The sequence below is a fragment of the Brachyhypopomus gauderio genome, chromosome 10 (assembly GCF_052324685.1).
Source record: "Brachyhypopomus gauderio isolate BG-103 chromosome 10, BGAUD_0.2, whole genome shotgun sequence".
Taxonomy (NCBI): Eukaryota; Metazoa; Chordata; class Actinopteri; order Gymnotiformes; family Hypopomidae; genus Brachyhypopomus; species Brachyhypopomus gauderio.
In genome coordinates, this window is record NC_135220.1 from 23,056,170 (window position 1) to 23,083,209 (window position 27,040).

The 27,040-nt window shown below is 47.6% G+C and overlaps 1 protein-coding gene across 3 annotated transcripts in view; it reads right to left on the reverse strand.

Moving 5' to 3' along the window:
• Positions 1–27,040, reverse strand: part of LOC143526013 (cell adhesion molecule 2-like) — a 255,017-nt gene that overhangs the window by 66,522 nt on the left and 161,455 nt on the right. For 2 of the 3 annotated variants that reach the window (XM_077020567.1, XM_077020565.1), the window contains exon 2: positions 2,956–2,982. The exons of the other annotated variant lie outside the window; for it this stretch is intronic. In XM_077020567.1, coding sequence (XP_076876682.1) covers positions 2,956–2,982 — 27 coding nt within the window. The remainder of the gene's footprint in view (positions 1–2,955; positions 2,983–27,040) is intronic. 3 annotated transcript variants of the gene reach the window in all.

The following is a 27,040-nucleotide window of genomic DNA, read 5'->3' on the forward strand; positions in this document are numbered from 1 at the left end:
TAGCATCATATGAGATACCTTACAGCAGACACAGATCACTGTGGCAGGGCGGGGCTTGCGTGATGTCATAAAAGCATCCTGTTTTCATTAGCTGGTAAACAGCTCAGTTACCACGGGGTCATCGTTTTTCCTTTAACCGCCCAGCGAGGGCATTCATCCCAGCTGCAATCTGACTGGTGTGTGGAACTATTTGATGGGCAGATGTCATGGGAACAGAGCCACTGTGAAAAAGACCAAACTCAACACAGCTCAGATCAATGCTCCATATTCTGAAGTCAGCCTGGGACAAATTAGAGATGGATTCTGTGAGTACTGAAAACAGGAATATCATTGCAACAGCCTCCTGTCTAAATGTCGAGACAAGGCTTTTAATCGCAGCAGTGAATGCAGGAAGGCAGTGGCCCTGAGACCCAGGGGCCAGGGGCCCATCAGCACAGACTCCTCCGCTCACCAAGAGCAACTAAAGCCAGAGCTGTTAAACATTAGACATCTTTGAAGTACACAACCCTTCACATGCTCCGACCTGTCGGGCTGAAAATACACCATACAAAAAGACAGACAGAAAAAGGACCGTTAAAGGCTGATGTGTGCGCATCTACAGTCCTGCTGCCCTTTTATCTGTGCAAACGCGGCTTCGACACAACGTTGCCCACAGCATTCTGCTCCATTTGGCCAATCAGGATTGACTGAATCAGGACTGGGGTTTTGAAAGCCGGCGCTGTGGGACGATACCCTAGTGTCTGGCCCCGTCATTTACGGACTTATATGACTGACATATATTACCTATAGGCCAGCTTCACAAAACCACTCTGCTCTTTAAAGCTTTATCTGTTTCCACAACACAGCACTCTTAGAATGAAGAAAAATCAAATCAAGATGCAGCGCAATCAGCCTTTAAGCATAAAAGAAGCGTCCTAAGTCTAAGCCTCTTCCCGTTTGCTTCGGCACAAAAGGATGAAATACTTTCAGTGGTCTCGCTGCTATTTTTAGAAGTAACCACGTGGTGAGCAGCAGAGCTCCGTCTGAGAATGCCTCAGCCCTGTCCTCAGCCCTGTCCTCAGCCCCAAGTCCCCATGTCCCTCTGAGAGAGGACAGGACACACTGCCAAACAAACCTTTTCAAGTCAGCTATCGAAACAACCCAAAACAGAACAACAAACCCCCGATCCCTGTGTCAGGCGTCTAAAAGCTCAACCTTCCTTCTTCCTGTTCCGTGCGATCGATCGAATGAAAGCCCGGTGAACAGCGGTAATAAAACAGCCAGCCTTGAGAAATGGCATGTTTGGAAAAGCCCCCATTACTGCATTGTCACGACGTGCTCAGCATCCCCTAATCCGGTTCAGACTCTGCATATGAGGTCACCACTTCTGTGCCCATGCCAGAAGATTCTCCACCCCTCCCACCTCCACAGTGCTCCCCTCATTTGGCCATTGGGAGTTCACCACACTCGTCTGCCATCGCACACTCTCCCTCTCCGGGGTGACTATCAAAGGCTTGACGAGTCTAGTTCTCACCAACTCAGCATGCAAGGAGGGACTCACAGTCAAATATCCCAAATATTTCAGCATGATGTGGGTTGTAATATAATCCTACAGCTAATGTTAAGTTCCAATATACGGCCAATACTGAGCTATATGTAACAGGCATTGCATGCAGTGGTGCTACTTACAGCAGTGAAATTGAGATGGTTCTTTGCTTTGCTAGCATGATATAGCAAACGGAATTAAGGAAGAACATGCAGGCTCAGAAGAAGTGAGAAATGGGGATGGAAGGATGGGAGGATGGGAGAGATAATAAAACATAAAAGGGATAAGAGGTGGAGAAGAATGATAAACACCGGGGATGGATGCATGCAACTCTGGGGAGGGAGTTCTGCTCCTCTCACAGGTCTTTTCTGACTGTAGGAGGAGAGGGAGAAGGAGGGAGGGAGAAAGAGAGAGGAGGAGGAGAAGCAGGAGAGGGAGAGAGGGAGATTGAGAGAGAGAGAGAGAAAGAGGAGGAGAGGGAGAAAGCGAAAGGTGAAAGGAAGAGTGAGAGAGAGAGGAGGAGTAGTAGGAGAGGGAGACAGGAAGATGGGGAGAGAGAGAGGAGGAGGAGCAGGAGAGGAAGAAAGGAAGAAGGAGAGAGAGAGAGAGAGAGAGGAGGAGCAGGAGAGGGAGAGAGGGAGATGGAGAGAGAGAGAGGAGGAGGAGCAGGAGAGGGAGAGAGGGAGATGGAGAGAGAGAGAGGAGGAGGAGCAGGAGAGGGAGAGAGGGAGATGGAGAGAGAGAGAGGAGGAGTAGTAGAAGAGGGAGACAGGGAGATGGAGAGAGAGAGGTGGAGGAGCAGGAGAGGGAGAGAGGGAGATGGAGAGAGAGAGAGGAGGAGGAGCAGGAGAGGAAGAGAGGGAGATGGAGAGAGAGGTGGAGGAGCAGGAGAGGAAGAGAGGGAGATGGAGAGAGAGAGGTGGAGGAGCAGGAGAGGGAGAGAGGGAGATTGAGAGAGAGAGAAAGAGGAGAAGAGGGAGAAAGCGAAAGGGAGAGGAGGAGAGGGAGAGAGAGGAGGAGGAGTAGGAGAGGGAGACAGGGAGATGGAGACAGAGAGAGGAGGGGGAGAGAGAGGTAGATGGAGAGAGAGGAGGAGGAGAGGGAGAATGTGAAAGGAAAAGGAGGAGAAGGAGAGAGAGGAGGAGGAGTAGGAGAGGGAGATCGAGAGAGATGAGGAGCAGGAGAGGTAGAAAGCAAATGGGAGAGGAGGAGAGGGATAGAGAGAGAAGGAGAGGGAGAGAGGGAGATGGAGAGAGAGAGAGGAGGAGGAGAGGGAGAAAGTGAAAGGGAGAGGAAGAGAGGTAGAGGAGGAGGGAGGGGAGGAGTCTGGCAGGCTTGCACTGGAGATAAGAGCACTATCACAGCACAGTGTATTGGGAATAGTGTCCCCCCATTAATCAAGGAGCACGCAGGACGCAGAAACCACTCACCTTTCACTTTGTTTTTCGTAGCCGCCGCTGGAATCGCAGAGCACAGTGGGGGCGGAGGGAGAGAGGGAGGGAAGGAAAGACAGGAATGGAGGGACAGAGAGAGACGGAAGACAGAGGGAGGAGAAAACAATTGATTAGACCAAGCTGGAAGATGGTACAGACACCATCCACCCAGCATACTAATTTTCTCTGTTCTACAACAGTGATTCAGATCAGTCTCACAAGTGCCTTTACCAGATCAGTCTCACAAGTGTCTTTACCAGTGCCAAAACGCATCAGAGATTTGCTTTATACTAGCTGCATGTTTTCCCTTCGCTGATATCTTTTCTCTTGATTGCATCCAAACTGATTTGATGAAAGCTTTCATAGTTTGTATCTGAGAGAACGTGGACACTCCCGAGACCCGTGACCACACCATGGTGTTGAGAGACTGGGGGATTTGGCAGAGCGACGCTGTTGTCGGGGCTCGGTTCAGGAGAATGCCATGACTTAAGAAGGGCCGCATCTGATGGTCTTTTGCGCGGGGGGGATCAGACAAACAGCTATTCTCTGTTGTGCTATTACCTCCTGAATAGCTATTGATCAGACACAACATGCTTCCTCAACGGGCTCCCAATTAGCAATGCTGGACACGCCTCACGTGCGGAGAAATAAGTCTGAACGAACAACGGTCATAATTCTTTCACTCTTGACATGTTTGTGTAGATGCCTTCGCCAAGAACCATCCATTGTTCTGAGTGAGAACATTTTCAACACAAATTCCCATTTATGTGTCACCAAAGCAGAAGATGATGTACAATTATTGTACACAATGGCAGTAAAAACAGTGAAGCTCCATCGAGTGGATCCTGAGACTACAGGAAAAGTGAAAAATGATTCTCAAAATACACCTCCTTCTGTCACATAAAAAAAGCTAATAATGTTTATTCCAAAAGAAAGATCAACCCTTCTGATGTTACTGTTTGGCCCACTATGGCGTTGATGAGGAATCTTTGAAGAGGACCAGACTAAAGGTGTGGTTGGATAACTGAACTGCATACTGAGAGAGCCATAACAACCCTCCGCGGACTGTGGCTGGCCTTACATGGATGTTGTTCGGTGCACACTGGGTGTGTGAGCCCTGCGGAGGTACAGGGCAGCTGGATTCTCCTCAGCATGGTGCCTGGCACACTGGAGCTGAGGCAGATCTAAACAGATCTAAACAGATCTAAACAGATCTATTTTGCAAGGAGAGTCTCTACTAATCCCATGTTAGAAGGATAGAAGGATAGAAGGATAGAAGGGCAGATAGGCAGAAGGGTGCTTATTTTCTCTTCGACTCATTCCCAAGGTGTGACGGAGACTTGAACAGAGAATTCAAGTCCAATGAGAATCACGTTCTAGCTCCACACTGTCTGTCTAGACTCACTCTTGAGGACGGCTTTGATTGGCAGTATCAGGACATTCATCTGTCCAGCAAACTGAACGTTAATTAATGTGTAACTCAAAAGCCAGATCCTGGAGATCATCCTGACTCCACCCACTCTCACTTGTGGCTGAGGGTTCATTAAATTCTTCATCGTGCCCGCAGCATTGGTGTGAGTTTCACTTGGATCAAGGCCATGAGACCTACGGCACAACCACTAGCAATGCAAATAACATTAGGAGCTCAGAGAACCGCCACCTGGGGGCGCCGTCTCCTTGAGAGATCAGCACTGACGATGAGGCTACAGGTGACTCATCCACATTACAGCAACAGAAAACTTTGGGGGTAGATCTCTGCTCTAGAGAAAATGGCCTGGCCCGGAAATCCATGAAGTAAATTCTAGCGAAAAATATCCATGGCAATATGAAGAAGCCAAACAGGAAGGGAGAGGACCGAGGTGGTTCTGGCAGCGCTGGGAGAATCAGAGAACACACCGGGCCTGGCACACCGCAGGAGAACCAAACTGGTGGAGACACTTATCTCAGGATGTTTACGCAGAGATGGGGATGAAACCAGAGGAGCGTTTGAGAATTTCCAGGTAAGTGCAGTTGCACTAAAGTTGAGCATAATCTTCACAGTTACTCATTCACTGGATTAGATTAAATTAGTTCATTATATAGATCACATGTAATTGTACCTATCCGTGCCACTAGCTTGATAAGAAGGTTCTGGTCTTGAATCAATCTTTTCACCAACAGCTCCGAAGCGTTTGGCTCAGACACATTAGATCCGGACCCATATGTTAGCATGAGCGTGTGTGTGAGAGTGGAGCATCGCTTAGTCACCGTGACAACATAAACCACAGCCCAATGTTTGACGACATGACATTCACCCCGAGAGACATGATGTGCATGTGTCTGCGTGTGTTTCCATGTGAGAGGACGTGTCAGCTGTGACAGTCACACACACCGCTCTCACTGTTGGGCCAACAAGCACACGCACATCTGCACACACCCTCACACCATGACACAGCTGCTCGTGCGTCCTGACTGGTTGTGGGTGGAGGTAGGCGGGACTACAACCCCATCCCCAGAGAGGACAAGAGGGCAGGCAGATATGGCCCCACCCATCCAGGGAGGAGTGGCACTTCCTGTCACTCTGCAGCAGTTCCCTTCTTATTTACATAACTTAATAATAACCAACACATCATTACCAGTTATAGGGGCCATATTAAAGTGTAGACATATACACAACATACAAGACCTACAACATAACTGCAGCCTTTCTCATGCAAGCTGTATTCAAGACTAGATTTCAAATGAAACATAAACCACATGCTTTTTATGTACCACACTCATTTTCTCTCGCTTTCTCTCTCTCTCTCTTTCTCTCTCTCTCAAGCTCCCTACAGTAATATTTTGTCTCTCTATTGGCCCTCCTCCCTTTCTCGTTACATGGTGAATAACAAACACTGGTGAAAAAACACCACAGCGAAAAAACACCACGGTAAATAACAAACACCACTGCAAATAACAAACACCACAGTAACAAACACCACAGTGAATAACAAACACCATGATGAATAACAAACACCGTGATGAATAACACCACAGTGTATAAAAAACACCACTGCAAATAACAAACACTACAGTGGATAACAAACACTACAGTGGATAACAAACATCACAGTGAATAACAAACACCATAGTGACAAACAAACACCACAGTGAATAACAAACACCGCATTGAATAACAAACACCATAGTGAATAACAAACACTACAGTGAGTACAGCATGGACACACAGGGCACTCTAATTGCTCCTTGCCTTTCCAGCCTCACAGGGGCTCAAGCAACAAGGCCTGATTGCTAATATTCTATCTGAGCTGCTTTATAATGGTAATTTGACAGTTTGGTGTAGCTGCAAGCACATTCTCTCTTTCTCTCTCTCTCTCTCTTTCTCCCTCTCCTTCTCTCTCTCTCTCTCTCTCTCAGTATCTCTCTATGTGTCCATCTGCGTGTGTGCATGTGCCTGTGTGTGTGTGTGTGTGTGTGTGTGTGTGTGTGTGTGTGTGTGTGTGTGTGTGTGTGTGTGTGTGTGTGTGTGTGCGCATGTGCCTGGGCAACAGTGTGTGGTGTGAAATAAAAAGCATAACATCAAATATAATAACATGAGATCCATTCAGGACAAGCCAGCACGACAGACGCATTCTGCCTGCAGTCCAAACAGGATGCTAAATCAGACAATAACATGCATACATCACACACACAGGCCTAAAACCCCTCTTCCTGTGAACGCACACACACACACACACACACACACACACACACACGCACACACACACACACACACACACACACACACACACACACACACACATCATAGAGAGGTCCCATCACTTCCGCTATTAGTGCATTAAAATATAGACCATTATCTGAGCCCAGAGCACATGGTGCTATTTAAAGCCAGGGCAGTACAGTCTAATGCCGCAGGGCCGGAGCAGAACCGCTCCTGGAGGTCCTGGGCTACATGGCTGTCGTGTGTCATGTGGCGGCCAGATAAACACAGCGGCTCTGCGCTACTGCCTCTGAGCCGGGCTGCAGCTGTGGAATCGGGGCGTGGGCCAGCTAACGACAGCCTGAGGGAGGGGAGAATGACCCGACCCGCGTCTGCTTAGGGGGCTGAACACTGTGTTGGCCCACTGCTTCTGTTCAGGAGGCTAAACACTGTGTTGGTCCCCCACGTCTGCTCAGGGGGCTGAACACTGTGTTGGTCCCCCGCGTCTGCTCAGGGGGCTGAACACTGTGTTGGTCCCCCGCGTCTGCTCAGGGGGCTTTAAGCTGCTGTTCATTCTCTGGGTCTCCCATGTGCCACTGGAGTGGCTTTGGCTGGTTGTTCGATTTAACGTGCTGTTCATAAATGTTAATTTTCTCCCTGACTGTCTCAGTAACTTCTCTTTCCACTTCCTCTTTCTTTCTCTCTTACACAAACACACACACTTAATGTTCTGGATCAGTATAGAGTGTACAGTGGTTCAAATGGTTTCAATATCATTGCAAGATATTTCATAAAGCCAGGTTAATCCTGGGTTATTTCTTTGAAACATCACAGCTATCACATCATTCAGAGCTTCAGTGAAGCTTGTCTCTAGATTCCAGCCACTGCTCGTGTGTTAAAAGCTTAAACATATCAGCTGGCCCTCCAATTCTCCCTTTATTTGCTCTTCATGACTCTCGTTTCTCATTCGCAAAATCATTGCAAAGCATTACAGCTACTGACACCAGAAAGACAACTCAGAAATACTCAGAAAGACCCAGAAAGACCACCTAGAAAGACGACTCAGAAAGACAATTCAGAAAGATGATTCAGAAAGACGACTCAGAAAGACTCAGAAAGAAGATTCAGAAAGATGATTCAGAAAGACGACTCAGAAAGACCCAGAAAGAAGATTCAGAAAGATGATTCAGAAAGAACCACCCCACCTATAGCATGCATTAAACAATAAAATTAAGGGGTAAAACATATGAATTTGACATACACTGTGCAGATTCTTTGTAGCTAAATACTGTATTTGGAAGATAAAGTCTGTTTTAAAGGTCAAAAACTAAACGAAGCATGATCATTACGATTCAGATTACACTATCAGTGATATAATGATATATACCATGATATATGGTATAATATGGTAGTATATGATTTAATAAGGTAATATATGGTTTTATATTGTATAATATGGTATAATATTGTATTATAGGGTATAATATGGTATAATATGATAGTGTATGGTATGATATGTTATAATATGGTATTATATGGCATGATATGGTATAATATGGTTTAGTATGGTTTAATATAGTATTATATGGTATAATATGGTATAATATAGTATTATATGGTATATTATGGTATTATGTGGTATAATATAGTATAATATTGTGACGGGCAGGGTGAGCGAAAATAAATGGAAGCGATCACGCCAAGTCTCAGGGAAAAAGGATGGTTTAATATGTAAAGTGCGCAAACCAAAACCCGTGAACTGATCCGAATTAAGGATATAATAACCAGCAGTCAACTGGTACAAAGACAAGACATATATAGACGAACAAACGACCCTCAGGTGAGACGGATCGCGGGCTCCGCCCACCTGAGGGACGAACACAACACCACACCCACAGGACAAGCTGCTGCTGTAGACGGGGGCGACCAGTAGGGGGCCGCCGTACCGTGACAAATATGGTATAATATGGTATCATATTTTATGGTATAATATAGTATTATATTGTATAATATGGTATTATCATGAGCAAATGAGCAATGAAATAATGCAGAAATCAAGGCAGTGTTAATCCACAAAGAACTGACTGATTTATTATGTATTTATTTTTAATTTATATAGACACATGGGAACATAAATGAACTGAGTGTGTGGAAGTGCTGATTAGTTCTGTAACAGTGTTCAATGATCTACGCTTTCAGTGATCTACACCTTCGGTGATCTGATCTACACCTTCAGTGATCTACGCCTTCAGTGATCTGGGTCATGTGCTGGCATTTCCCAGACTGACTTTGACAGGGTACAAAGAATGAGTTAAGTCAGAATTGCGGTTTTTTCCCAGACTCACAGCCGCTGTGGTTAGTGACGTCTGCTGCTCACGTGTGAACACGCTTGCAGTGTTCCTGTCACCCAGCCATCTGGTGTTAATGCCTCTAGTGCAGCTACAAGGAAATCTCTGCTACACCACAACCATCGCCTCTACAGCCCACACATTCTGCCATGCTTTCACACACATACCCAACACATTCGGAGATGTGGGTTTGGTAGGTTTGGGTTTGTTCACACATGCATGTTTTATTGAGATGCCTATCAAGTCCAGTCTATCTACATCTAGTCTGGGGACTAACCTGTTCAACCATAGGGACAATTAGTAGGAAGATTCTACACACTAAGGAGTGTAGCTTCAGGAGTCTGAGCGAAATCTTAATGTACTCTGTCTCTGATAATAACGGCTATGAAGCCAGCAGACATGAATTGCCACCACACACTGAAACCTCTCCAAGGGGCTGTAGAACTCTCCATATCGTACCTCTTTCCTCACAGGGGATGGAGATGAAGCCGTAAGGGGACGACGTCACGTGGGCATTTCAGCATTCTGCTGCGCCAACCCATGCAATTAATTTGTTATTAAACAAAGGCCATCAGCATGCAAATGCCCTAATAAATCGAATCAAGCTCATTTACATAAGCGTTTCTAGAGCAGTCTTTATTAGATCTCTCCAAATCTGTCAGGTCACAACCAAACGGTGCTGTTTCTAAAGTTTCATTTTTATTTAATTGAGGATATTTGATTACTTTAAAGGATTACGCTCACAATTCTCTACACCAGCTTGTTCAGCAGTTAAACAAACAAATGTTCAGAAAACAGACACTTGCTCACAGCTGTTTGTGTCTAGGTCACATACCACCATACTACCATACTGTGGGAGGCACTCTGTACGCCTTTAGCAGAGACGTGCTACCTGTTGTTAGAGTTTTCTGTTTCTATTTTTCATTGTGATCCAAATTGCACTCCTGGATTGTGGCCCTGTAGAATATTTTAGCAGTGTTTATGTCTGCGCAGTGCACTTACCACACACTCAGCACATGTCTTAGGAGAACTCGCTGCTTACGAGTGTTTACAGTAGCTGATGTTGATTTTGATACAGCGTGAATTAAACACAGCCATTTGTAACAGACTAATTGTAGAGGTGAGGGATCGCGATTACGCTGGACGTATGATTAATTGTGCGGTCTGTGCTGCGTAGCCATGGTGGCATCCAGACCACAGAAGGTACACTCCTGAGGGCCAATCGCGCCAGTCTGCAGGCCAAGGACTAATGGCTGGACATCTCAGCTAACAGTGTCTCCACCATCTAAGCTGAGAGGAGACTGCCAAGAAAGGTCAGGTCTGAATATCACAGCCCTGATGCACCTGTCTTTACATCCAGCCACACATTCTTTATCCACTGGAGAAAATTCAACCTTTTTGTTATTTGAAACCATTCCTTCTATTTCAATTTTATCTTTACACATATCTTAGAGCAAAGGGGAGATTGCAGTGGTGAATATAGCTAAAGAGCAAAGTAATATGATGAACACTGAAAGTAGCCATGGCTATTGCACGACTCTGAGTGGACGTTGGACTGTTCTGAGTGGACGTTGGACTGTTCTGAGTGGACATTGGACTGTTCTGAGTGGACTTTTGGACTGTTCTGAGTGGACATTGGACTGTTCTGAGTGGACTTTTGGACTGTTCTGAGTGGACGTTGGACTGTTCTGAGTGGACATTGGACTGTTCTGAGTGGACTTTTGGACTGTTCTGAGTAGACATTGGACTGTTCTGAGTGGACGTTGGACTGTTCTGAGTGGACGTTGGACTGTTCTGAGTGGACGTTGGACTGCTCTGAGTGGACATTGGGAATGTTCTGAGAGGACCTTGGGACTGTTCTGAGGACTCCAGAGACAGCGCTGTCATGAGGGACCTCTTATCTCTAGTGTTTATACTGTTATTACACATATCAGTTTTGTTTAATTCCCATTAAGGTTTCCTTTAATCGGCCTACACTGTGGCCTCTGCACTTTGATGGGAATGACTGCAGTGCCAATAGCCTTGACCTGTATGAAAGACTGCACAGGTCCACAACATGTGCCGTGAAGACACAGCAAAAGTCATCTGCAGTAATTGGATAGCCATATTTTTTCTCAACAGTTACTATGGAGTTAACATAGTTAACACGATCAAAAACAACCATCAAGCCCCAGTCTTTAAATTTATCATGTCTCCCTCTGTCCCGTCTGTCCTGCCTGTCCCGTCTGTCTTGCTTGTCCCATCTGTCCTGCCTGTCCCATCTGTCCCGAGTTCCATCCGGTTTGCAATCACTGAAATCTAAAAGCTGTGCTTTGCTAGACTACCCCTATAAAGCACCTCCATTAATGATGTGTGGGTGGTACAGATTCCAATTTCCAGCACTCTTTGAGATACAGAAATCATGAATCTTTCAAACACCTGGTCCAGCTAAACCAGGGAGCAGAATGAGTCAGCCAGTAACTCAGAACCGAGTGAGTCAGCCCGTAACTCAGAACAGAGTCAGTCAGCCCGTAACTCAGTACGGAGTGAATCAGCCCGTAACTCAGAGCAGAGTGAGTCAGTCTGTAACTCAGAACAGAGTGAGTCAGCCCGTAACTCAGCACAGAGTGAGTCAGCCAGTAACTCAGAACAGAGTGAGTCAGCCAGTAACTCAGAGCAGAGTGAGTCAGCCCGTAACTCAGAGCAGAGTGAGTCAGCCCGTAACTCAGAGCAGAGTGAGTCAGCCCATAACTCAGAGCAGAGTGAGTCAGCCAGTAATTCAGAACAGAGTGAGTCAGCCTGTAACTCAGAACAGAGTGAGTCAGCCCATAACTCAAAGTAGAGTGAATCAGCCCATAACTCAGAGCAGAGTGAGTCAGCCCGTAACTCAGAGCAGAGTGAATCAGCCCGTAACTCAGAGCAGAGTGAGTCAGCCCCTAACTCAGAACAGTCAGTCAGCCCGTAACTCAGAGCAGAGTGAGTCAGCCCTTAACTCAGAGCAGAGTGAGTCAGCCTGTAACTCAGCACAGAGTGAGTCAGCCCGTAACTCAGAGCAGAGTGAGTCAGCCCGTAACTCAGAGCAGAGTGAGTCAGCCAGTAATTCAGAACAGAGTGAGTCAGCCTGTAACTCAGAACAGAGTGAGTCAGCCCGTAACTCAAAGCAGAGTGAATCAGCCCATAACTCAGAGCAGAGTGAGTCAGCCCGTAACTCAGAGCAGAGTGAATCAGCCCGTAACTCAAAGCAGAGTGAGTCAGCCAGCAACTCAGAGCAGAGTGAGTCAGCCAGTAACTCAGAGCAGAGTGAGTCAGCCCGTAACTCAGAGCAGAGTCAGCCAGTAACTCAGAACAGAGTGAGTCAGCCCGTAACTCAGAGCAGAGTGAATCAGCCCGTAACTCAGAGCATGTGAGGATCTGCTGCTGCTGTTTTGTCCTTGCTGAGCATCATCAAATGAAACTGTTCATGGTGAGTTTACAGAGGGCTTGTCGTTTGCTAGACGGTGTGAAAACGTGTGCAAACAGGGCACACTGACCAGCCCAGATTCTCATACTGCATTATCAGCTGAAACAGCCTTAGATGATGCAGCACCAAATACACCATCTCACATTAATGACCCGTATGTGCAGACAGATCGACAGACAGACAGACAGATACTTTATGCTTTTTACCAGTATGCTTTTCTATGTGCATATAACACACACCAGTATGCTTTAATATGCGTTCTGTAATTACGTGTTACACCAAAGAGGCATATTGCATTTTATCTTCTAAAAACTAAAAAAAGAGACTTGGCTTTAAATAGAGGCAACACAAACCCAACACTGCTCTGTCGATACTTCATAACTAGTTCTGGCCTCTTGTTTTCAAACCATTTCTTTTATTCTTAATTTTCTGTGGCACTGTGGGAGAAAGTTGCTAACAAAGATGGTTTTGAAGTTGGACGAGCCCTGAGGGAACACTCTTCCTCTGAGCCTGGGGACGTCAATGGTGATAGGTCAGCGGTGTGACTGTGCAACCTCTGAGAGAGACGTGTGAGGGAGCGATAAGAGACATCACAATGGGGCTGGGAGACCAACATAGGCAGCCAGAGAAACCATCAAAGGGGGTCAGAGAAACCCTCCAAGGGGGGCAGAGAGACCATCACAGGGGGTAGAGAGATAATCACAAAGTGGCAGAGAAACCATCACAGCGGGGCAGAGAGATCATCACAGGGGGGCAGAGAGACCACTACAGCGGGGCAGAGAGATCATCACAGGGGGGCATAGAGACCGTCACAAGGGGGCAGAGAGACCATCACAGGGGGGCAGGTGGGGAGGGGGGGGGGGGTGGATGTTGGCCGCATTTCTTTATTTCTATAACGTTATGCACAGCTTCTCACATCCAGGGAATGTTTTGTGCTTGCGTGTTTGTGTTCCTGCTTCACACAGACATCCAACCAAGCCGCTTAGAATGCACACGGCAACACTGCAGCGCAGATCACGCAGCCCCCAGGGCCTCCGGTGGGCCGCTGGAACAGAACAGAGGTTTCTGCATCCGTCGTGCTGGTCCAGAGGGGGATTCGGCCGCGTGGCAGCAGTCACCTTTTATGGCACATTATGGAAGGCTCCCTCTGTGTCCTCCATCAGTGTCCACCACAGTGCTGTCATGGAGGACATTCGTACCCTGTTGTTCAGGAGGAACCACCTGATGTCTGAACGCTCTTTGTTGTCTGGTTGTTGTTTTTTTTCCTACATTTTCAGTCACCACAGTTGGATTTTCACTGCACTGCTGTTTAACTGTTCATTACGTAGCCATAACCTTAAGGCATATTATTGAAATATTACTATAGATGGCAATAAAACTAAAGTTATGAAAGATATGCAAGTATGAGAGTATGAAACTGAGACTGTGGGGCACCAGTGGGTCAGAGTGTGGGAGGAATGTCCCTCTGTCTCATGAATGAACAACCTTGATGACACTAGAAGAATCTCACGGTTCTCACCTAAGAACGGATTATTTTCACCTCTCATGCCAGCCGAGATCTCCGTGAGTATCTGCTCCGCGGGGGGGGGTGGCTCCTCTGGCTCCTCACTGGTACCGCCCTAATGCAGATGAGGCTCCGCTATGCCCCCTCCTTCATTTACCTCCTTCCCGCCGCTCCACCGCCACCTGCCCGCCTCGCCGTGATTTTCCGCTGACATCCCATAATGTTTGCTTTGTCTGGGCCGGAGCAGGCGCCCCTGGACCACGCCAGCCACAATCAGCGCGTTTCATTACAACGTTTTTGCAGTGCAGTAATGGAAGGTGATCGCATTAATAACATATTACTGTGTTTTCCGGAGCCTCCCCTAGAGCCCGAGTCAAAGTACCCCCATGTGGTCAGAAGTAATTGCAAAGGGTTTCAGAGCACATAATAGGAACTTTATAATAACTTCAATATAAACGTGAGCTGAGGTTGCTACCAAGTGAAAGCTTAAGTGCTGGCACTGGTTCTCATGAGGTGACTGGCCTTTTGTTGCTATTAGACTGGGCTTGGTAGACATGTATCACCATCCAGGGACTGTGAAATAATATAATATGATACAAAGAACTAATACAGTAGGATAGATATCGCAATAAAAGAGTTGCATTCTAATATAACGACCAAGTTTATTGCTATCATAATGGTAGATGTATGAAAGAGTGTTATGTCAGTCAAAGATATCCAATAGGGGTCACTTTTTAAGGAACTAAAGGATATCAATTGAAACAGGCCTCAGTGTATCAGTAAAATCTTCCCTGAGAATTCAGTTTTAATATGTAAGCATAGTTGCATGGCTGTGGGATGAATTTTGGCCAGCATACGGAGATGAGCCTTGAAGATCCGATTCCTCACACTCTCTCGGTTCCTCACATTCATACATTGCTCACAGCTGATGGAGCAGCTAAAGAACCAGCTCAGCCACAGCTCCATCAGCCACAGCTCCATCAGCCACAGCTCCATCAGCGATAGCTCCATCAGCAACAGCTCCATCAGCCACAGCTCCATCAGCGATAGCTCCATCAGCAACAGCTCCATCAGCCACAGCTCCATCAGCCACAGCTCCATCAGCCACAGCTCCATCAGCTTCTCATGTAGAATGAACTTCGTCTTCCCTGATTCCCAATCACTGACACCCTGGCTGGATGTTCATGTGAATTTACCTTCCCTCAGATGAGCAGCCGATCCTGCCCAGGGTGAACTCTACACAACTCGTAAGGCATGTCACAATCTCAGGGTGAACTCTACACAACTCGTAAGGCATGTCACAATCTCAGGGTGAACTCTAAACAACTCGTAAGGCATGTCACAATCTCAGGGTGAACCCTACACAACTCATAAGGCATGTCACAATTTCAGGGTGAACCCTACACAACTCATAAGGCATGTCACAATCTCAGGGTGAACCCTACATAACTCGTAAGGCATGTCACAATCTCAGGGTGAACTCTACATAACTCGTAAGGCATGTCACAATCTCAGGGTGAACCCTACATAACTCGTAAGGCATGTCACAATCTCAGGGTGAACCCTACATAACTCGTAAGGCATGTCACAATCTCAGGGTGAACCCTACATAACCCTACATGTCACAATCTCAGGGTGAACCCTACATAACCCTACATGTCACAATCTCACGGTGAACCCTACATAACCCTACATGTCACAATCTCAGGGTGAACCCTACATAACCCTACATGTCACAATCTCAGGGTGAACCCTACATAACCCTACATGTCACAATCTCAGGGTGAACCCTACATAACCCTACATGTCACAATCTCAGGGTGAACCCTACATAACCCTACATGTCACAATCTCAGGGTGAACCCTACATAACCCTACATGTCACAATCTCAGGGTGAACCCTACATAACCCTACATGTCACAATCTCAGGGTGAACCCTACATAACCCTACATGTCACAATCTCAGGGTGAACCCTACATAACCCTACATAACCCTACATAACCCTACATAACCCTACATAACCCTACATGTCACAATCTCAGCTCATTTCCGCCATGCCTCCCCTCCCTGCACTGCCGCCTGATTACTAGCATTTTATTAAGGAGCAAATTGGATCCAGATAATTAAGCATTAATAGCTGCGTAAGAAGATGGAGCCATCTGTTAGTGTCCGCCGCGCTCAGTAAAACACACGGAGACAACCCCAACAAAACTGCCTCTGCAAACACTGGGCGGGGCCTGAAATCCATAAAGCTAATTGAAAAGGGAAGTTGGGGAACTGAGAGTCTGCGGGACATTGTGATGTACAGGTCATCTGTGAAACATTACAACTGTATACATGGTGTTCGCTTTAACAAGTATTGGGACAGGAAGACAGAGAGTGAGGAGAGACTGAGGAGAGAGAGGAGAGTGCGGAGAGAGTAAGGAGAGAGAGGAGAGAGTGAGGAGAGAGAGGAGAGAGTGAGGAGAGTGAGAAGAGAGTGAAGAGAGAGAGGAGAGAGTGAGGAGAGCAAGAAGAGAAAGAGAAGAGTGATGAAAGAGTGAGGAGAGAGTGAAGAGAAAGTAGAGAGTGAGGAGAGTGAGAAGAGTGAGGAGAGTGAGGAGAGAGTGAAGAGAGAGGAGAGTGAGGAGAGCAAGGAGAGAGTGAGGAGAGAGTGAAGAGAGAGAGGAGAGAGTGAGGATAGAGTAAGGAGAGAGAGGAGAGAGTGAGGAAAGAGTGAGGAGAGAGCGGAGAGAGTGAGGAGAGAGTGAGGAGAGTGAAGAGAGAGAGGAGAGAGTGAGGAGAGAGAGGAGAGAGTGAGAAGAGTGAGGAGAGACTGAGGAGAGAGAGGAGAGAGTGAGGAGTGAGTGAGGAGAGAGTGAAGAGAGAGAAGAGAGAGTGAGGAGAGCAAGGAGAGAGTGAGGAGAGAGTGAAGAGAGAGAGGAGAGAGTGAGGAGAGCAAGAAGAGAGTGAGAAGAGTAATGAAAGAGTGAGGAGAGAGTGAAGAGTGAGGAGAGAGTGAGGAGAGGGAGGAGAGAGAGGAGACAGAGGAGAGAGTGAAGAGAGAGGAGAGTGAGGAGAGCAAGGAGAGAGTGAGGAGAGAGTGAGAAGAGTGAGGAGAGTGAGGAGAGAGTGAGGAGAGAGTGAAGAGAGAGGAGAGTGAGGAGAGCAAGGAGAGAGTGAGGAGAGAGAGTAGAGAGTGAGGAGAGCAAGGAGAGAGTGAGAAGAGTGATGAAAGAGTGAGGAGAGTGAGTGAGGGGAAAGTGAGGTAAAAGCAGATGTGAATGAGTAATTAAACTAGTGCACAAAAACGTCTGTTATGTTCTGAGTGAACAGCAACAGTGCAATAATGATAGATGGCCTCAAACACAGCTGGTGTTTCAGACCTTAGGAAAGTCTATATTACACCATGCTGGGAGCAAACTGAGGCTGGTTATGTGTGTGTGTGTGTGTGTGTGTGTGTGTGTGTGTGTGTGTGTGTGTGTGTGTGTGTGTGTGTGTGAGGAGCAGCAGCTCCTCTCCCAGGGCCATCATTCCGATGTGGCGTCTCTCCTGCACAGCATGCCGTGTCCGTATGGGAGGGAGCACTAATCATTCTCCCTTTATCACCAAAGCCGCTGGCATTTCTTTCTTTCTTTCAAGCCTCTCCCGAAGTGAAACACACTCAATTAGCATTAAAACAGCGTCCCCGTTCCTCGCGAGCACAATGGCGTAGGTGCATGATGGATCCTCGGGCCCCACCATCCTGTGCGTCTCCGCAACAGTCACTCAGACTGTGGCGTATGGGCCATCTAATGGTGGCGATAACGCCGACTCATTACGATGTCATATCCTTCAGGACCGACTTCCTGTCAGCTCAGACAAAGCCCCTGACACACACTCCACATTACCAGCCAATCAAGTTCCTAGAAAGTAAGCAGAGGCCATTTTATGATCCCTCGCCATATAGACAGTCAGGGTCTGACTGACACGGAGAAAGAGAGAAAAAGGGCACAGAATATATAATCTGGAATACATTACGCCCCAAGGCTCCTGCTCCTGCTGACACATTTAGATTCAGCACTTCAGACCGAGTCTGGGTGTCCGGTTGGGAGTGTCAGTGCATGGGAAGAATATTCTCAAGGGCTAAGCACATTTCACTAATAGCGCCACTACAGAAAAGTGGAAGATTCCGTCCTGAGGTGTTGCTACGGGCGGCTGCGGGACACAGTGCTGCCCTGTGCTTGTCCAGAGAGGCAACAGAACAGGAGAGTGTTTGAATCACAGGGTGGGGTGTGTGTGTGTGTGTGTGTGTGTGTGTCTGTGTGTGTGTGGGGGCATTGCAGTCCAGTTTCACGCTAATTGTGGCCTCTGTACGCTGTATACAAATGTAACGGGCCACAAAGAGCCGTCAGCTGCTCCTATTAAAGCCTCAGGTGGAGCTCAGGTGGAGCTCAGGTGGAGCTCAGGTGAAGTTCAGGTGGAGGTTACTGAAGGCGAGCAGCGCAACAGCAGAAAAGCTGACGGAGAGGCGCATGACAATCCCACCGTTAACGTTTGGGCTTAGTGTGTGTGTGAAGCCTGGAGTGTCCAGACTGTGTCCTCCGGACAGTTTTAAACGAGCGCACAGCGAGAGGGTCATCTTACTAACACAGAGATAAGGAGAGAAGAGAGAAGGGGAGAGACGTTTCTCACATCCGGCCCACGTGAGTCACAGCTGGGCACGGGGCTTCTAGTGGTCGCAGGACAAACAAGTTTTACCCAAAGGGCTGCATCTTTTCCTCTGCCGAAATGCCGCAAGATCTTGAATACACACACCCGGATATCACTGAAATCCTGTCATAATGTTCCATTTTGTAGAGTTTACAGTTTTGAAAAACCCCACAGGAGCAGAAGCAAAACACATACAAATAACTGTGCTGCCACACAACAACACATGATGTTAAATGTTTTCCACAATTCTACCAGCGATATTGAATTACAGGAATTCACTGACAATGTCAATGAAAATGACTATGACAGTGAACAGCAATATAACTTGCTGCCTACATAGTATGTAGCCCCACCACCTATATAGTACATATCCTCACTACTACTACAAAGAAATGGCTGAAGAAAAGAAAATGATTAATCACTTTTCAGATCCTTGGTATAAAAAGGATATTAGTATAAAGACAGTGATGGAACGTGACTAGACACTCTTTGTTAAAAGAGATATCAAAACCAGGTCAAAGGTTAATGGTCGTCAATCTAAAATTAGAGACACCTCACTTAGAAAAACGAAGAGAGGGCATCTGATCTAGCAGTGTAAGAGTCTCTCATGACCCACGGCACATGGAGGAACTGGAACCACACCACTGCTGCTTCATTTAGTTCTTAATTCTGATAACCCAGATGCAAAACACCACCCACTAATGTGCAAATACCCTTCAAGCCCTTGATTAGCTGAGCCAGTTGGAATGGATTATACTTGAGACTAAAGACTGCAGCGTGGTCTCAGGGAGGCTGAGCACCCTTGATCGGATTCAAAATAGATGTGGTTTTCTATGTGGGCTTTTAGAAAGAACTGATAATTCAACTCAACATTTAACCAGAAGAATACACGTCAGAATAGAGTGGAGGTGCTTTAGCCGGAGTTTTGACTCCATCCTTACTGAGAGGGCACGGTTTAAGGTCTTAGTTGGTGAGTGTTAGATTCACCAAGGTCACAGGTGTGTCTCTCGGGGAGCACACACAGTCTCCTGTGATTAAATATGCAACTCAATATGTGCAAGATCAACTGCCAAAAACCGTGAAATATCATAAAGGTACTAACAGTTGTTTGGGTATTAACAGAACAGCCTGTACATTAGAGTGTGGGCATTAGGGTGTATGGGTGTATTAGGGTGTGTGGGTGTTTGGTTATTAGGGTGTGTAGGTGTTAGGGTGTGTGGGTATTAGGGTGAGTGGGTGTTATAGTGTGTGGGTGTTAAGATGTGGGTATTAGGGTGTGTTATGGTGTGTGAGTATTAGGGTGTGGTGGTGTTAGGGTGTGTGGGTATTAGGGTGAGTGGGTGTTATAGTGTGTGGGTGTTAAGATGTGGGTATTAGGGTGTGGGGGTGTTATGGTGTGTGAGTATTAGGGTGTGGTGGTGTTATGGTGTGGGGGTGTTATGGTGTGTGAGTATTAGGGTGTGGTGGTGTTAGGGTGTGTGGGTATTAGGGTGTGTGGTTGCTAGTGTGTGTTGGAATTAGGGTATGGGGTATACAGGTGTGGTGGTGTTGGGGTGCGTGGATGTTAGGGTGTGTGAGTATTAGGGTGTGGTTGTGTTGGGGCATGTGGGTGTGGGGGTATTAATCTCTTAGAGGTTCAGTAATACTGACTACTTATGCGGCACATTTATAGTGCTGTACTTTATGGAAGTGATAATGGAAGATGAACAGACTGGGATTTCCAAGACATTTTCATGAAAATATGAGAGCATTTTGACTTATGCTGTAACCCAGCAGGAGTTCATCCAAAAGTGAAGGGATTAACATTTGCAGCGCTGGGCAGGTGTTTGCATCCGGAGTAACTTGTGTATTCATCACAGTGGATGACAGAGTGTGTGTTCCCTGGGACATGACCCCATGACCTTGTTTTAGCTCCACATCCTCCACCAGGAGAGACTGAGGAGTGAGGACAGTGACGGCTGCATTCACACCGCTGAAGAGAGAGACGGGAGGTGTGAAGTTCTCCCTGCCCCATCGCCTGGCTGTTTCACTCCCTGATCATCCAGCGCTGTAGAGAATGCTCCTAGGACGTTCTGGGGGAGAAGGAGTCTCTGGGGGAGGAGGAAGATCTGGGCGAGGAGGAGAATCTGGGGGGAGCAGGAGGATCTGGGGAAGGATGAGGATCTGGGGGAGGAGACCCACTATTCGAGGACACTCTGCTCTGCTGGACAAGGCTCTCCTACTTTTTTGGGGTGTTTATGAGTGAAACATGTATTATAAAAATAACAAATGACAAACAATAAAACTATTTATTACTACTAAGACTTTCAAGAATTAAACCAAAATATGTTTTGCCCTGTTTGAAGGGCCAATAAAGTCAGTGTGAACCTGAAGGCCTGTTGGGTTCTTATTTTGAATATGTCTTCAGCTCGGTTTCACTTTGGCTCACTTTTATGCTAAAACAGTCTCAGATCACAGGCAAGCGAAGCCAGACACTGGAAGAGGAGGCGACACCCATGGAGATGTGTAGGGCAGAACACGAACGGCTGCAGCACTATATAGTAAATGTAGAAACCACATAAAAGCATTATGGTCAGTGGGTTTTAATGCCTGTTAGAGCTTTGAAGGCCACATGGGGCTGCGAATTTCAAAAGTCTGTCAAAGACTCCACATGGTGTCACAGCTAACAGGGTCCTTGACTCTTCTCATGCAGCCCTTACGAGGGGCCGAGGATCGGACTGGGCCGGGGTCGGCCAGGGTCAAGGCCGCTTCAGAACCGAGAGGCCCGATGCCGAGGCTTCCGCTCCATTTCACACCAACGCCTTTTCAGTCCACCACCTATTCAGTCCATCGCCTATTCAGTGGGGGGACGTGGCAGGGGGCCCAGTGGCCCCCACAGACAGCGAGTGGGATTTCATGGCTTTTGTAAAGAAGAAAAATAGGAAGCCTGTATATCTCACAGCTACGCACAAATGTAAAAAAAAACACAAGAGAGAAAGGAGTAGGAGGTAAATCGAGAGAGAAAGAGAGAGAGAGAGCAGAGAGAGGGAGAGAGAGATTGAAGGAGAGAGCGAGAGTCAGAGAGATGTAGACAGACAGAGTGGGAGCGAGACAGAGATGTAGACAGACTGAGTGGGAGGGAGAGAGATAGAGACAGACAGAGAGAGGGAGACAGATGTAGACACAGATGAGGGAGACAGATATAGACAGACAGAGGGGAGGGAGACATGTAAACAGACAGAGAGGGAGAGAGACAGATGTAGACGGACAGAGGGGGAGGGAGACAGATGTAGACAGACAGAGGGGGAGAGAGACAGATGTAGACAGACAGAGAGAGAGGGAGACAGATGTAGACAGACAGAGAGGGTGGGAGACAGATGTAGACAGACAGAGGGGGTGGGAGACAGATGTAGACAGACAGAGTGGGAGGGAGACAGATGTAGACAGACAGAGAGGGAGGGAGACAGATGTAGACAGACAGAGAGGGTGGGAGAGAGATAGAGACAGACAGAGAGAGGGAGACAGTTGTACACAGACAGAGAGGTTGGGAGACAGATGTAGACACAGATGAGGGAGACAGATATAGACAGACAGAGAGGGAGGGAGATAGATGTAGACAGACAGAGGGGAGGGAGACATGTAAACAGACAGAGAGGGAGAGAGACAGATGTAGACAGACAGAGAGGGAGGGAGACAGATGTAGACAGACAGAGAGGGAGGGAGACTGATGTAGACAGACAGAGAGGGAGGGAGACAGATGTAGACAGACAGAGAGAGAGGGAGACAGATGTAGACAGACAGAGAGGGAGGGAGACAGATGTAGACAGACAGAGGGGGTGGGAGACAGATGTAGACAGACAGAGAGGGAGGGAGACAGATGTAGACAGACAGAGGGGGTGGGAGACAGATGTAGACAGACAGAGAGGGAGGGAGACAGATGTAGACGGACACAGAGGGAGGGAGACAGATGTAGACAGACAGAGGGGGAGAGAGACAGATGTAGACAGACAGAGAGAGAGGGAGACAGATGTAGACAGACAGAGAGGGAGGGAGACAGATGTAGACAGACAGAGGGGGTGGGAGACAGATGTAGACAGACAGAGAGGGAGGGAGACAGATGTAGACAGACAGAGAGGGAGGGAGACAGATGTAGACAGACAGAGGGGAGGGAGACATATAAACAGACATAGAGGGAGAGAGACAGATGTAGACAGACAGAGAGAGAGGGAGACAGATGTAGACAGACAGAGAGGGTGGGAAACAGTTGTAGACAGACAGAGAGGGTGGGAGAGAGATGTAAACAGACAGAGGGGGAGGGAGACAGATATAGACAGACAGAGAGGGAGGGAGACAGATGTAGACAGACAGAGAGGGAGGGAGACAGATGTAGACAGACAGAGGGGGTGGGAGACAGATGTAGACAGACAGAGAGGGTGGGAGACAGATATAGACAGACAGAGGGGTGGGAGACAGATGTAGACAGACAGAGAGGGTGGGAGACAGATGTAGACAGACAGAGGGGGAGGGAGACAGATATAGACAGACAGAGAGGGAGGGAGACAGATGTAGACAGACAGAGAGGGAGGGAGACAGATGTAGACAGACAGAGGGGGTGGGAGACAGATGTAGACAGACAGAGAGGGAGGGAGACAGATGTAGACAGACAGAGAGGGTGGGAGACAGATGTAGACAGACAGAGGGGGTGGGAGACAGATATAGACAGACAGAGGGGTGGGAGACAGATGTAGACAGACAGAGGGGGTGGGAGACAGATATAGACAGACAGAGGGGGAGGGAGGCAGATGTAGACAGACAGAGGGGGTGGGAGACAGATATAGACAGACAGAGGGGGAGGGAGACAGATGTAGACAGACAGAGAGGGAGGGAGACAGATGTAGACAGACAGAGGGGGAGGGAGACAGATGTAGACAGACAGAGAGGGAGGGAGACAGATGTAGACAGACAGAGAGGGTGAGAGACAGATGTAGACAGACAGAGAGGGTGGGAGACAGATGTAGACAGACAGAGAGGGAGGGAGACAGATGTAGACAGACAGAGAGGGAGGGAGACAGATGTAGAGAGACAGAGAGGGAGGGAGACAGATGTAGACAGACAGAGAGCGAGGGAGACAGATGTAGACAGACAAAGAGGGTGGGAGACAGATGTAGACAGACAGAGAGGGTGGGAGACAGATGTAGACAGACAGAGAGGGAGGGAGACAGATGTAGACAGACAGAGAGGGAGGGAGACAGATGTAGACAGACAGAGAGGGTGGGTGACAGATGTAGACAGACAGAGAGGGAGGGAGACAGATGTAGACAGACAGAGGGGGTGGGAGACAGATATAGACAGACAGAGGGGGTGGGAGACAGATGTAGACAGACAGAGGAGGTGGGAGACAGATATAGACAGACAGAGAGGGTGGGAGACAGATGTAGACAGACAGAGGGGGTGGGAGACAGATATAGACAGACAGAGGGGGTGGGAGACAGATATAGACAGACAGAGAGGGTGGGAGACAGATATAGACAGACAGAGAGGGTGGGAGACAGATATAGACAGACAGAGGGGGTGGGAGACAGATATAGACAGACATAGGGGGAGGGAGACATATAGACAGACAGAGGGGGAGGGAGACAGAAGTAGACAGACAGAGGGGGAGGGAGACAGATGTAGACAGAGAGAGAGAGGGAGACAGATATAGACAGACAGAGGGGGAGGGAGACAGATGTAGACAGACAGAGGGGGAGGGAGAGAGATATAGACAGACAGAGGGGGAGGGAGAGATATATAGACAGACAGAGGGGAGGGAGACAGATATAGACAGACAGAGAGGGTGGGAGACAGATATAGACAGACAGAGGGGGAGGGAGACAGATGTAGACAGACAGAGGGGGAGGGAGGCAGATGTAGACAGACAGAGGGGGTGGGAGACAGATATAGACAGACAGAGGGGGAGGGAGGCAGATGTAGACAGACAGAGGGGGTGGGAGACAGATGTAGACAGACAGAGGGGGTGGGAGACAGATATAGACAGACAGAGGGGAGGGAGACAGATATAGACAGACAGAGAGGGTGGGAGACAGATATAGACAGACAGAGGGGGAGGGAGACAGATGTAGACAGACAGAGAGAGGGAGACAGTGAATGAAACATTAGGAATGACTCCCTGCTTTAAGTGCAGAGCTGGGTAACTGATGCTTTGTGCGGTTGTTAGGGAGCTAAAGTCTGCTACTGAATGTTGCTGTGCATAATTACTGGTGTTTGTGAGGAAAGAGTCCACCTTCTGGGTAGGGTGCTGTCTACAAATCAGGATGGCCATGTTGTGGTGTTCTGTAAGGGCTTGGGCACATATACATAACCACTTTTAACATCTTTTTTAGTCTTATATGACTAATAACGTTTGCTTTCAGAGCCTGCCTTTCAGATTTTCTCACCAACCATCTGTTGCTTACAAATAATTTTTAGGAACATATTAAGTAAAAACATATTTACTTTGTCATAAAAACCCACTGCTTCCTCACTGGGTGGGTTGGATGTGTAGGACATGTAGGGTGTGTAGGGTGTGTTGGGTGTGTAGGACATGTAGGGTGTGTAGGGTGTGTTGGGTGTGTAGGACATGTAGGGTGTGTAGGGTGTGTTGGGTGTGTAGGACACATAGGACTTGTAAGGTGTGCAGGCTGTGTTGGGTGTGTAGGACATGTAGGGTGTGTAGGGTGTGTGGGGTGTATAGGGCAAGCATAGCAATGCACAACAAAACCACAAACAAAAACTAACAAAGCTAAACAGCTACACAGTGTCAGAAGCAATCGTCTTGATTAAAGGAACCACACACCGCAGGCATTAGGAATCCCGGCTGGACACATTTCTAGGTCCCAAAAAGAGGACGTCAGGTGAAAGAGGATGTATGCACCGTGTTTGAAAGTGATATCGTAGTTTTGAGAGGAATGAGAGCAATGGCCCTTAACTGCACAGAAACCAGCGCAGAAACCAGCACAGATACCACAGATCCTAGTAGCACAGAGACCATCCATCTTGAAGACACAGATGACGGTAGTTCCTGAACGTAATGTTGAACGCTAGTGTTCAACGTGGTTAGGGCTCAGAGGAGACCAGGCTAACACAGACAGCATGCGGCTCGCGCCTTCATTACAGGAGGAGAGGTGAATTAGGACCTCAGTGAGGGCTCAAACACAGAGTAATGGAGAGATAGAGAAAGACACGTTGTAATTAAGGTTATAAATCAGCGGTGGCCGGACGCTTTAGCAGACCTTACGCTTTCTCTTACTTCCTTCAAAAAACCTCCAAGAAAGATTAAGCTTTGGCCACCTCAGACAGAGCTCACGCCCGTGACAGAGCTCACTCCTCAGACAGAGCTCACTCCCCTGACAGAGCTCACTCCTCAGACAGAGCTCACTCCCCAGACAGAGCTGACTCCTCAGATAGAGCTCACTCCCCAGACAGGGCTCACTCTCTCTGACAGGACTCACTCTTCAGACAGAGCTCACTCCCCAGACAGAGCTCACTCTCCAACAGAGCTCACTCCCCGACAGAGCTCACACCACAACAGAGCTCACACCCCAACAGAGCTCACTCCCTGACAGAGTTCACTCCTTAGGCAGAGCTCACTCCCTGACAGAGCTCACTCCCCGACAAAGCTCACTCCCCAGACAGAGCTCACTCCCCAGACAGAGCTCACTCCTCAGACAAGGTGGCACTCGCTTTAATTCAGTAGCTGGTCTAGTTTTGTTGTCTGTTAATGCTATTAATAGCATACTACATAAACACTGCACCATTCTCCTACAATGAACACATACGTGCATACATCTGTTCGATAAAACATATCATACAGTGATATGCTTTAGGCAACATGTGTGTATACAGTAGAGGTTCAGCTATCAGTCTGAATGGGATACACACTTGGTTTGAAATGATACCTCATATGCATAAGAGACAATTTATCTGTATATACCAGACCTCTCCCTGAATTACATCTCCCTGGATTTACCAGACTGCTGAGTCAATGGACTTTTAATGGACATCCATCTGCTGTGCATTATGCAAAATGGCTGTCATGGCCCTATAAAATAAACTAGCCAAAGCTATAAGCATTTCTACAATAGCCATTACAAATGCTGAATTCATATGTTTACTTCAACACTAAGATCACATAAGTTTTTTTAGCAATATATTTACTGCAATGCCCTGCAGCTGATATGAAAATAGAAGAAAAGAAGAAGAAAAGGGTTGAAAGAATTGAAGAAAAGAACTGAAAGAATGGAAGAAAAGGATTGAAAGAATGCTAATGGAGGCTGATCATCCAAACCTGAGTTAGGCCCATTTACATTGGCACAATTCACCCCCCCCCCACTCTCCTCTCCTCCCTTTATCCCTCCCACTCTCCTCTCCTCCCTTTATACCTCCCACTCTCCTCTCCTCCCTTTATCCCTCCCACTCTCC